Source organism: Rutidosis leptorrhynchoides, chromosome 9 (assembly GCF_046630445.1).
Source record: "Rutidosis leptorrhynchoides isolate AG116_Rl617_1_P2 chromosome 9, CSIRO_AGI_Rlap_v1, whole genome shotgun sequence".
NCBI lineage: Eukaryota > Viridiplantae > Streptophyta > Magnoliopsida > Asterales > Asteraceae > Rutidosis > Rutidosis leptorrhynchoides.
Genome location: NC_092341.1, coordinates 89,814,607 through 89,828,082, shown reverse-complemented (window position 1 = coordinate 89,828,082; position 13,476 = coordinate 89,814,607). Strand labels below are relative to the sequence as shown.

Sequence of the window (13,476 nt, the reverse complement as noted above, 5' to 3'; positions counted from 1 at the left end):
CCCGGTGTGCTTTGGATCAAACCTAATGGTTGACTGTAATGGCTTTGGCATACACCTCAATTCGATACAGGATCCTGGAGAAAAACCTCCCCCAAGGATTCGAACCTGCACCACTTCAAAGAGAGGTGAATACGGGGCCCACGTCACATGGAGCTAGTACCACTCACCCAAAGGCTCTGTGGTTAAGATTAAGATGTTTCCCCATAATATGTGGTCGTCCTCGTCCCTTTAACAATACCCAAAATAGAATAAAATGTAACAGGAAAGAAAGTTGAAATACATCTTTACATTTTCTAGAAATTGCGCATAATTGTATTTTTGCACACGTATGCAGCAGGAACATGCACCAGAAAGAAAAGTAATCTCACACTAATCTTGATGCAAGCTAAAATCATAATAATAATACACTAATTTTCCAGTAAATTTGCAGGGTTTACAGGTGAAAATATCTTTAAATGATCACCTTTCAGTCGTTATGCCTGCGCCGCCTGAAATGGCGTAGGATAAAACTGTCTGCGTATAAAGGATAGTTTTTCCTTATCAAACCTTTTATGCATTTCCAATATGAAAAATCAACCATTACTCCATCGTTACGCACAATGAACAGACATCTTGAACTTTCAAAGTCTGGATGGTAACCAACCTGTAAACATGTATCAAGGAATTCCAATTTCGGTCATTCAAATATAAATGACAGACTGTATTTCTTCAAGTACAAATGTAATTATAATCAGGGTACATAATTAGTTCTTGTTTTCATATATCTTCTTTGTCTAGATGTACATTATTGATTTCATTTTGACTCGACAGAACTTCATCATATTCATGTACCAGAGAGATAGTTGCTCCACAAGGAAAAAAGTAACTGAAAGTTTGACTCAATTAAGACTTTTTCGAGGGTGGTCAATGGAATGAGTCAAAACTGTGACAACACCAAAAGTATGCTTACGAACTAGATGATCAGGCCTAGACCAGCCCCATATCTCATCTACCCAAACAGCCTAAGTTCCCCTTTGCAACTATGCAGATAAAATTATGAGCCGAGTGAATTATTTACTGCAATATCCAACCCATTGATCCCTAGGTCTTTTAACATATTTAATGGAAATGTATTTTAGTACATAAACATCATGTTAGGATAACAACTTTGCAAGTATAAAACAAAAATTAACTATTTTCATTGAATCTCTAAATTCAAAACTAGATCATTATATTATATTTTTCATAATTAAGAAAACATAATCCGGTATGCAGTAGGAAGGACCAGAAACTAGTACTATTATTTTGGATAAATTTGGAAGAAGGTAAGTTATGAATAAGTTAATATTTGGTCTCTAAAAATTTTCAGGCTTACAATGAAGTGAATAGCATGAAATGGGTTATATAAAGATAAGGGCGTAGCAAGAATAAGAAAGCTAACCGTGATGTAATCAACGCCACATCCAATCTTCTTCTCGCTCTCTGGATGATGTGGCAACAACCTCTCTAGAATAGTTCTCTCATGCTCAGGACTTAATCTCTCACCGCTTGCATATCTACACCAACAATAAATAGCATGTAGGTATATCAGAATATGCAGAACCATAACATCCTAAACTAACCTAGACATGCTAAATGTTACTCGTAATAACTAATTGATAAATCCGGAATGTTAACTAATTAACACACATTTCTAAAGAGCCATTGGGTCCATTTAAACAGTTAAACATTTGTTTCACACGTACTTTGTAACCAATGACATATTTCAACTCTTTTTAACAGAAAAGAACTTCAGACAACCCGCTTCATTGAGATACAAAAAATTGAAATCCCAAAAGAGACATATCAATAGGTTGTTGCTGCAATCTTAAAGCAATTTTGTCACAATAAGAAACCCTTGTGTTTGGTACCCAAGATTAGGCCCAACACGCTGCATTACAAGGTTAAGAAACCACAACTCTAAATGCCAATAGAAAATCATTATTGAGATTCAAACGGCATGTCATCAGTGATTGGTGGATAACCATAACTATAATTACATAATAAACATTAAACATTTATTTTATAACCGAACATTAAAAACCAATCAACGTAGTGTTCCAATAACTCACTAATCTCACTTCACTTGAAAATAAAAGTGCAATCTGTCTTCTTAAAGAGGATGAACTTTATTAGTGATCACTTAGACCAGCCGAAAAGCAAATTTACACCATATTGATTGCACATGCAAGGAAAGGAGTAGCAACGAAACTAGATTGTTTTCATTTATAAAAAGCCAACTCATAAAAATCAGACCCAAACACCTCTACCTAAACTAGATGCGCAGCCACTACGTACTGCAAATATTACACCCCAAACTACTCAAAAGAGTTCTAGGTATATTGTTTTCATTAATAATAATGGTTCACTTAGTTGAAAATATTTTTTTTGAACGGCTTGAGAGACATCGAATGCTCTCATATGCACCCACGCACGCTAGGTACGAAACTCCAAGGATCGAACCCGGGTTGCTTAGCAACTAATCGCGGAATCCTGAAGAAAACTTACACGTTTTGACCCAATCGCGGAATCCTGAAGAAAACTTCCCCCTCCTCGGAATCGAACCCGGGTTGCTTGGCAACTAATCGCGGGCCCGCCCTACTAAGGCTTGATACCACTCGACTGGAAGGCCAGTGGTACTTAAATGAAAATATTACTTCCTAGTTGCATAATGAAGTCACAATTCAACATTTCACTGAATTGGATGTCATACAAAATCATTAACCTAAACTAATATATTCATCAAATACAATAATAATAATCATAATGAGTTCAATTTAAGACCTTACTTGCCGGAATGAAGAATCATCCTAACAAAACCAACTAACGGAACTGTATCTTCCAAAATTTGATCCTCCCAGTCAATCCATCTATCTTCACCTCTTCTTCTTTTATTTCCTTCATTATCTTCTTCATAATCATCATCATTAATATCCTCATTATCATCTTTTGATGAATCAATAACATCCTCTTTCACTTCAACCACCGGTTTCCTCAACAAATCTGCACCGCCGTAACCACTTCCGTCCTGCGGACTACCACCGCTGCCGGTAGCTTTCAATGCACAAAATCGAAATGACGAAAAACGATACGGAAATGAAATGATTGAACGATTAGTTGCTGAAGAAGAAAAAGAGGAAATTAAGTGTGGATAGATAAGATTTGTGTGGTGGAGATGAATTTGTAAACATGATAACGATGATGATGAAATTAATTCCATTTTCGTGAGGAATTTAAGTTTGATCGTTGAAACCCTAATTTTTTGCAGTATGAAACATTGCAGGTGTTAGAATTTTGTGGTTTAAAAGGGCGCGGTTTTAACTGTTTTTGTATAATTAAATCAAGTATCAGTTTGGTTGAACACCGAGGGGATAAACTAATAAACTGATTTGGGAGGTATTACTTTATTCATCGATAAAATATGGGTCGGGTGGGTTTTCCTGATTCGGGTATGGATATTGTATTTGTATATAACTAGTTTTTTGACCTGCGCTGTCGCGGCGGGTTGGTTTCGAAAAAAAAAAATACATAAATAAAAAAGGTACTGTAGCTACAGTAGCGGATATTCCGGTCGGGTTGGTGGAGCGGGTCAGGGGATCCGAATGGTATTGGGTTAGTGGTTTGGGAAATCATGTTTTAAAAAAAATAAAAAAAAAGTTATTATTCACGAATGATGTCAACCAATCATATGTTGACACCATTTACCACAATTTATATATATATAAATTTTTATTTTTATTTTTATTCTATAGAAAAGCAACAAAAAAAATATTGCTATCAGTAACTAACAATACAGCATGAGTGAATGAGGCCCAACATGCAACTAGCCCAACATTCAATCGGGCAGAATGCAAAACCATAGAACCAAGCAAACCAAGGTGAATCGGAGTGGTCACATACTAGCTAGGACTTTTAAAGAACCGAACTCGAACCGAACTCTAGTCGAGCAGGAACAAATGAGCTTGACTCGTTTGACTATATCTTAGTTCGAACTTGACTCGAGTTTAATTAAAAATTTTAAATTTTGTTCTCGTTTGAACTCGAATATTTTTCCTATGTCTAAACTCTAACTCAATATTCGTATAATATACTTAAGATTCTTAGATTGAAATTTACCTCGAAATGGAGCTTATTTCAGCTCGAACTAGAGCTCGATTAAGCTCGAAATCGAATTTGATTAAACTCGTTTCATCTCTTAAAATAGCATCTTATGGATAAAATAATAAAGATATAGTATTATAAAAAAAATAACTTAAAATTTGAACTTTTAATATTGAATATATATATATATATATATATATATATATATATATATATATATATATATATATATATATATATATATATATATATATATATATATATATATATATATATATATATATATATATATATATATGGGCAGGATCAATGGGAAGTAACCAATCGGGGGGAAGCAAAATTTTTTCTTTTTTTTAATCAAAACCCTAAACTCTAAACAGTTCGTGTTAAAAATTCAATCTAAACTCGAATTTTTAAACTCTAAACCCTAATTTCTAAACCTTTAAAAAAACTCTAATTAAAACATTACTCATGATATATGTTATCATTTATTTCTTCGAGCATTTTCCCGCTAAAATAATAACTTGTATCACAAAGTGTCTTTTTTAAATGTTCATATTTTTGTAATCTTAATTTTTTTTTTTTATAAGCAAGGAAACCCTCCTATTAACGAGCACATTGGCTCCCCCATAGAAGGTAAATGAAAGGACCCGTTCATATACATTATAAACGATTCACAATAGTTGATTACATCGCGAGGTATTTGACCTCTATATGATACATTTTACAAACATTGCATTCGTTTTTAAAAGACAAACTTTCTTTACAACGAAAGTTGACGGCATGCACACCATTTCATAATACATCCAACTATAATTGGCTTAATAATAATCTTGATGAACTCAATGACTCGAATGCAACGTCTTTCAAAATATGCCATGAATGACTCCAAGTATTATCCTTAAAATGAGCTAATGCACAGCGGAAGATTTCTTTAATACCTGAGAATAAACATGCTCTAAAGTGTCAACCAAAAGGTTGGTGAGTTCATAGGTTTATCATATCAATCATTTCAATATATTAATAGACCACAAGATTTCCGTTTATAAATATATGTACACTCGCAAGTGTATAAAAGTATTCTATAAGTTGTAGGCACCCGGTAACAAGCCTTAACGTTCATGTTTTACCCTCTGAAGTACACCAGATCAGGTGTGTTTAAAATAACCTCGAAGCACTAAAGCATCCCATAGTCAGGATGAGGTTTGTCAGGCCCAATAGATCTATCTTTAGGATTCGCGCCTACCGTACATAGACAAGTAGTTTAATGTTACCAAGCTAAGGGTATATTTCTGGTTTAAACCCACGTAGAATTAGTTTTAGTACTTGTGCCTATTTCGTAAAACATTTATAAAAACAGCGCATGTATTCTCAGTCCCAAAAATATATATAAAAGGGAGCAAATAAAACTCACCATACTGTATTTCGTAGTAAAAATACATATAACGTCATTTAACAAGTGTAAGGTTGGCCTCGGATTCACGAACGTATCAATATTGAGATTCAATATTGCAGGAAAGTACGTAGACGCAACGGAGATGATAAACACTAGATTGACCTCACGAGCATACCCATGAACTATACCCATCACCTCCATAGCTATAACCCATAATTTCCTTAGCTTCGACTCATTCAAAAAAACTATTTTGAAATCACTCGGACAGCACTCCGTCGTAATATTTTATGTATACTAATAATATCTTGAAATAATACATAGCAAATATATATATATATATATATATATATATATATATATATATATATATATATATATATATATATATATATATATATATATATATATATATATATATATATATATATAAATCGATTGAGAGAGTTTAGAGAAATATATTTTCAAGTTTCTATGAAATAATGAAACCTATTGAATTCTATTTATAATAGATTTTTGAATTATTAAAGTGAATTATTAAAGTATGAATTATTAAAGTGAATTATTAAAGTATGAATTATTAAAGTGAATTATTAAAGTATGAATTATTAAAGTGAATTATTAAAGTATGAATTATTAAAGTGAATTATTAAAGTATAAATTATTAAAGTGAATTATTAAAGTATGAATTATTAAAGTGAATTATTAAAGTGAATTATTAAAGTATGAATTATTAAAGTGAATTATTAAAGTATGAATTATTAAAGTGAATTATTAAAGTATGAATTATTAAAGTGAATTATTAAAGTATGAATTATTAAAGTGAATTATTAAAGTGAATTATTAAAGTTAAAGTAAAGTAAAAGTAAAGTAAAGGTAAAGTTAAAGTATAGTAAAAGTATAAAAACTATGTATATATAATACGCGTATAAATATATATAATATTAATTTAAATCGTTATATATATTTAAAGAAATAAAATATAAATATCGTTATATTTATTATACTGGTTAAGTGATGAGTTGTCAAAAGTGATTTTAGATATTTATAAAAGTTATATACGTTTTAATAATAATGTTCTTTTTAAACTGAAAACGTCTTTGTACGTTTGAAAATAGATTAATAGAATATTATGGAAACCAATTCTCCACTAACTTTTGTCTAACTTTCGTAAATAGCTTTACAAATTATTCTGAATATCGTTAAGAGGAATAGCTTTTCTCAAATCATAGTGGACCTCTCAACAGAGACTTGTAATCATAATTCAATGTTTCTGATAATTCAATCATTTAATATATATATTTTTTAATTTCGTCAAAAATCATATTGAAACAAATACGTTCGTGTAAAGTATTATACGTTTAATACTTTATTAATATTCTCAAGTTATAATATATATATATATACATATACATATCTATTTATATATAACGGTTCGTGAATCGTCGGAATTTGGTCGAGGTTATAATGAATGTATGAACACAGTTTAAAATTCTATAGATTTAACTTAACAAACTTTGCTTATGGTGTCGGAATAATATAAAGATTAAAGTTTAAATTTGGTCAGAAATTTCCGGGTCGTCACAGTAAAACCTTGGATAATCAAGCGCTCCGAGCGCGAGACCTGGTACCGGATGAATTGCGCATTATGCGCACCTTCTAGTCACACTCCCTTTTTGAACAATTTGGCATAACCAGGAATTGAACCCGGGTGGTGTGCTTTGAAAAAAAAAATTTAAAAACAAAAAAAAACAAAAAAAAAATTAATTCTTACAAAAAAATGCTCACCTCTTGATTAAAACAATATATCTTTCTTTATTCTTTATCTTTATTATATATTATAAGAAAACTTTAAATACATCATCACTTTTACAAAAAAAAATCCTACGTGGCATAATATCCACCCTTAGATTCAAAATTTATTTTTAATCTTGACCATTAATTTACATGTATACGTTAAATTATTGACAAAATGAACTATTTTGTCATCATCGGAATCAGAATCAAAAATAAACTCGAGCATTTTATATGCTTTATCCATTCCGAAAAATAAATTAAATAAGTATATAAATTGAAAGGAAATAAGAATTAAGATGATGAGTTGTATGTGTAATAAAAATGAGTATATATATATATATATATATATATATATATATATATATATATATATACATATATATATATATATATATATATGAAAAATAATATTTGATTAATTTTTTTTTTTAAATTGCAACGGCTAGATATAGAAGAACCATTCACTCGCTGCCATGTATATCAAATGCCCGTTGCCAAACCCGTTGAATGGGAACATACGCCCCCAAAATTGGGCCAACCAACGCCGTGATACGGCTACCAGGGTCGTTTCTTGGTCGATGACTAGGATTCCACGCTTGTTGCTTTGTACTGATACAAGTAATCTTAGTATTAATATTAATGATCAGGAATTGAAGCTGTTCTAAAGCTTATGATGTACCTTGAATGTACTGTTTCACTCTTATTGTAGTGACCCGAACTTTTCCATGTTTATATATATATATATATATATATATAATGAAATTGGTATATTTACATGATTAAATGTTTTCAACATGTTAAGCAATCAAACTTGTTAAGACTTGATTATTTGAAATGAGTTTCATGTAGACAATTGACCACCCAAGTTGACCGGCGATTCACGAACGTTAAAACTTGTAAAAACTATATGTTGATATATATATGGACATATATATATATATATATAGTTAACATGATTTTATGATAGGTAAGTATCTCACTAGGTATATTAACAATGAGTTATATACATAAAATGAGACTATTGAATTAAGAAACTCGAAACGATATATATAACGATTATCGTTATGACAACGTCTTACCAAGTACATATGTATCATATTAAGATATTGTTACACTATATTTAACATGATAAAATGATAATTATTTATATCATTAAGTATGTTAAAATGAACTACATATGTAAAACAAGACTACTAACTTAAGGATTTCAAAACGAGTTATATATATATAACGATTATCGTTGTAACGACATTTTAATATATATATCGTATTAAGATATATTCATACACCATGTTATGATGATAATATGATAAATTAACATCTCACTAAATATAATAAACAATAGGTTAACTACATTAAATAAGATCGTTACCTTAAAGGTTTCAAAAACAACACTTACATGTAACGACTAACGATGACTTAACGACTCAGTTAAAATGTATATACATGTAGTGTATTAAGATGTATTAATACACTTTTGGAAGACTTCAAGACACATATCAAAACACTCATACTTATCAAAGTTGGTCACAATTACACTCTCATTCGTTTTCATCAACAATTCTACTCGTATGCACCCGTATTCGTACTCGTACAATACACAGCTTCTAGGTGTATTTACTATTGGTATATACACTCCAATGATCAGCTCTTAGCAGCCCTTGTGAGTCACCAACACATGTGGGAACCATCATTTGGCAATTAGCATGACTTATGAGCAAGGAAACAAAACAAGAACTCCTTTTAACCCCACTCACCCTTCACCACTCACCACCCACTCCATTTCACTTCCAATTCTCTTTCTAGTTCTCTGTCAACACCTACACACACTTATGAACGAATTTTTCCAGTAACTAATCATCATCTTCATCAAAAATTACTTCAAGAATCAAGCTATGATCATCATAGAAAGAACACTTCAAGAACACTTCAAAAATCTTTTCAAGTTTACTAGTTTACTTCCAAGCTTTCTAATCCATTCCAAGTAATCATCTAAGATCAAGAAACCTTTGTTATTTACAGTAGGTTATCTTTCTTATTCAAGTTAATATTCATATTCAAACTTTGATTCGATTTCTATAACTATAAACTATCTTAATTCGAGTAAAAATCTTACTTGAACTTGTTTTTGTGTCATGATCCTACTTCAAGAACTTTCAAGCCATCCAAGATCCTTTGAAGCTAGATCATTTCTTGTCACTTCCAGTAGGTTTACCTACTAAACTTGAGGTAGTAATGATGTTCATAACATCATTCGATTCATATATATATATATATATATATATATATATATATATATATATATATATATATATATATATATATATATATATATATATATATATATATATATATATATATATATATATGGCTATCTTATTCGAAGATTTAAACTTGTAATCACTAGAACATAGTTTAGTATATTCTAAACTTTTTCGCAAACAAAGTTAATCCTTCTAACTTAACTTTTAAAATCAACTAAACACATGTTCTATATCTATATGATATGCTAACTTAATGATTTAAAATCTGAAAACACGAAGAACACCGTAAAACCGGATATACGCCGTCGTAGTAAAACTGGGGCTGTTTTGGTTTGGATAATTAAAAACTATGATAAACTTTGATTTAAAAGCTATTCTTCTGGGAAAATAATTTTTCTTATGAACATGAAACTATATCCAAAAATCAAGATTAAACTCAAAGTGAAAGTATGTTTTTCAAAATGGTCATCTAGACGTCGTTCTTTCGACTGAAATGACTACCTTTCCAAAAATGACTTGTAATCTGTATTTCCGACTATAAACTTATATTTTTTCTGTTTAGATTCATAAACTTAAGTTCAATATGAAACCATAGCAATTTGAATCACTCAAAACGGATTTAAAAGGAAGAAGTTATGGGTAAAACAAGATTGGATAATTTTGCTTGTTATAGCTACGTGAAATTTGTAACAAATCTATACAAATCCTAACTTAACTAACTTATATTGTATTATACATGTATTCTAACATATATTATATAATCTTGGGATACCATAGACACGAATACAATATTTTGACATATCATATCGACCCATCTATATATATATTTCGGAACAACCATAGACACTCTATATGCAGTAATGTTGGAGTTAGCTATACAGGGTTGAGATTGATTACAAAATATTATATATACTTTGAGTTGTGATCTAGCCTAAGGCTTGTATGCACGAGGTTGTGGATTGATTCGAGATAATATATATTGCTTTATTTCTGTACATCTAACTGTGGACAACTAGTTGTAGGTTACTAACGAGAACTGCTGACTTAACAAACTCAAATCATTAAAACGTAATAAAAAAATGATGTAATTATATTTTGATCATACTTTGATACATATGTACATATTTGTTATAGGTTCGTGAATCAACCCGTGGCCAAGTCTTACTTCCCGACGAAGTAAAAATCTGTGAAAGTGAGTTATAGTCCCACTTTTAAAATCTAATATTTTTGGGATGAGAATACCTGCAGCTTTATAAATGTTTTACAAAATAGACACAAGTACATGAAACTACTTTCTATGGTTGAATGATCGAAGCCGAATATGCCCCTTTTTGCTTGGTAACCTAAGAATTAGTAAACCAGTCTACTAATTGACGCGAATCCTAAAGATAGATCTATTGGGCCCAACAAACCCCATCCGCTGTAGCGGATGCTTTAGTACTTCGAGTTTTTATATCATGTCCGATGGATGTCCCGGAATGATGGGGATATTCTTATATGCATCTTGTTAATGTAGGTTACCAGGTGTTCACCATATGAATGATTTTTTTCTCTATGTATGGGATGATGTTTACGAAAAATGGAAATATGAAATCTTGTGGTCTATTATTACGATTGATAAATATATAGGTTAAACCTATAACTCACCAACATTTTTGTTGACGTTTTAAGCATGTTTATTCTCAGGTAATTGTTAAGAGCTTCTGCTGTTGCATACTAAATTAAGGACAAGATTTGGAGTCCATGCTTGTATAATATTGTTTGAAAACTGCATTCGAAGACATATATTGTTGTGTAATATTATTGTAAACCATTATGTAATGGTTGTGTGTGAACGCTATATTTTGATTATCATTATTTGATAATTGTCGTAATATTTTAAACCTTTATCGATAAAATAAATGTTATGATTGTTTTAAAAATCGAATGCAGTCTTTGTAAAACGTCTCATATAGAAGTCAAAACCTCGCAACGAAATCAATTAATATGGAATGTTTATAATCAATATGAACGGGACATTTCAGTTGGTATCAGAGCATTGGTCTTAGAGAACCAAAAAATTGTATTAGTGTGTCTTATCGAGTTTGTTAGGATGCATTAGTGAGTCTGGACTTCGACCATGTTTTCTTTAAAAACGATTGCTTAACATTTTTTTTGTTAGAAATTATATATTATTAACATGTAAAAATTATGTGATATATTAATCTCTTAATGTGTTTGATATTGTGTGATAGATGTCTATATCTAGTACAAATTCCATCGACTCACCTAATAATAATGAAGAGTCGAATATATTTTGGGAAGATTCACAAATTCCCGAGGAAGAATCGTAAGAGGAAGAACCGGAAGAGGAAGAACCGGAAGAGGAGGAACCGGAAGAAGAGGAACCCGAAGAAGAAGAGGTTTCGGAGTATGAAATATTAATACCTACAGTAAAATGATTAAATAAAAGAAAATCCTCAACCAATAGACCAAAGTTAAAAATGGTCAATGGTGTTTCAGCCAAGGAAGCAAAATATTGGGAAAATTACCAATTTTCTGATGAATCGGATCCCGACGAAGATTTCGATGATGTTATAGAAATTACCCCAACTCATTTTAATAAGGCAAAAGAGAATAATAAGGGAAAGGGCATCAAAATAGAGAAACCTGATTCCAACCCCGATGAACTTTATATGTATCGTAAACACCCGTGTTTCTTAGATTTTAACAATAATACGGGAACACCTAGGCCACCAGGTTTTTCTAAACCATTTGCGAAAATGACAGCTCGTATTAGAGGATCACCATGTATCCCTAGGAAATTAGCCAAACGTACTAAGTCCGAAGAAGAAGAAACGAGTGAGTCGGAATAAAGAGTTATAATCATGCTGTGTAATATATGTATTGTTGTGTGCTTGTACTTTTAAGATATATGTAAAAATTGCCTGTATTATTTGTTAATTATCTTTTACGAATCTAATCCTTGTTTATTTTACAGTATAAAAATAAAAATGGACGTTAAGGATAAACAACCAAAAATTTTAGAAGACCTACCAGGGGATATGATTGATGAAATCTTGTCTAGAGTCGGGCAGAATTCATCAGCACAATTATTTACGGAAAAATTAGTTTGACGAACGTTTGAAAGACATTCCAGGCATGCCTTAGTTTATAAAAGGCTTTCCTTTGAAAGATGGGGCATATCAAATTGGGGAGACTTTAAGTTGCGCCAAGTTTTCTTTAAGGCATATAGTGCGGGAAACCTAGATGCAATTTTACGCTATGGGTTACGAACCTATTTTGACTCAACATATCCCAACATAGGACTCCGTTCTTTAGAAAGAGCTTCTAACATGCAACATAAAGAAGCATGTTATGCTTACGGGTTAATAATGTTTGCTTCTTATCAAATTGAAAAAAAGAACATTGGGTTGCAACTTTTAAATAAAACCTTCTCACAAGTGACGGACTCGGTAGTTGAGGTGAGAAACAAGGTTTTTAGATTGTTACGGGGCTGTTGGGCATTACGTAACCCTCGTACTTTTGACAACATTACAACATGTTGCCTAGTCAACGGTCACAACGATTATTTTCCACAAGATCAAGGATGGAAAATAATACTAGTAAAACCCAAATGCATGACTTGTTTCTGGACTTATGAATTACGTGTCTTTATTTCTTTTGTTGAACGACTTGCGTATTAACTAGAATTGCCTTTATAGCTGTCGAGTAGCAAAGTTATTATGTGCTATATTTCATCCTATATGTATAATAGTGGTATTGTAAGTTTGTAAAATATTGTATAAAAGTTTGAACGCGAAATATTATAATAGTAAGTTTTTCATATAGAAGCGTAGTAGTTGAATTGTATAGTAGCTACTAAGTATGAACTTAATGGGTAGGTACTACCCGAATTAAAAC

At 31.1% G+C, this 13,476-nt stretch overlaps 1 protein-coding gene across 1 annotated transcript; it reads right to left on the bottom strand.

Annotated features, from left to right (window-relative positions):
• Nucleotides 1-269: 269 nt before the first annotated feature.
• Nucleotides 270-3,374, bottom strand: LOC139866614 (protein DCL, chloroplastic-like). Its single transcript, XM_071854900.1, has 3 exons — nt 2,808-3,374; nt 1,421-1,535; nt 270-643 (listed from the first exon to the last, which is right to left on the bottom strand). The coding sequence occupies exons 1-3, from the start codon at nt 3,236-3,238 to the stop codon at nt 467-469; spliced, it is 723 nt and encodes a 240-aa protein (XP_071711001.1). The 5' UTR covers nt 3,239-3,374; the 3' UTR covers nt 270-466.
• Between the last annotated feature and the right edge of the window lie 10,102 nt (nt 3,375-13,476).

What these genes read in the sequence shown, in the direction of transcription:
- LOC139866614 (XM_071854900.1), bottom strand. Translation starts at nt 3,238, where the DNA reads ATGGAATTAATTTCATCATCATCGTTATCATGTTTACAAATTCATCTC. An exon ending in ATGATTCTTCATTCCGGCAA is followed by an intron (nt 1,536 to 2,807) that starts GTAAGGTCTTAA and finishes TTGTTGGTGTAG; the next exon opens with ATATGCAAGCGGTGAGAGAT. An exon ending in GTGGCGTTGATTACATCACG is followed by an intron (nt 644 to 1,420) that starts GTTAGCTTTCTT and finishes ACATGTTTACAG; the next exon opens with GTTGGTTACCATCCAGACTT.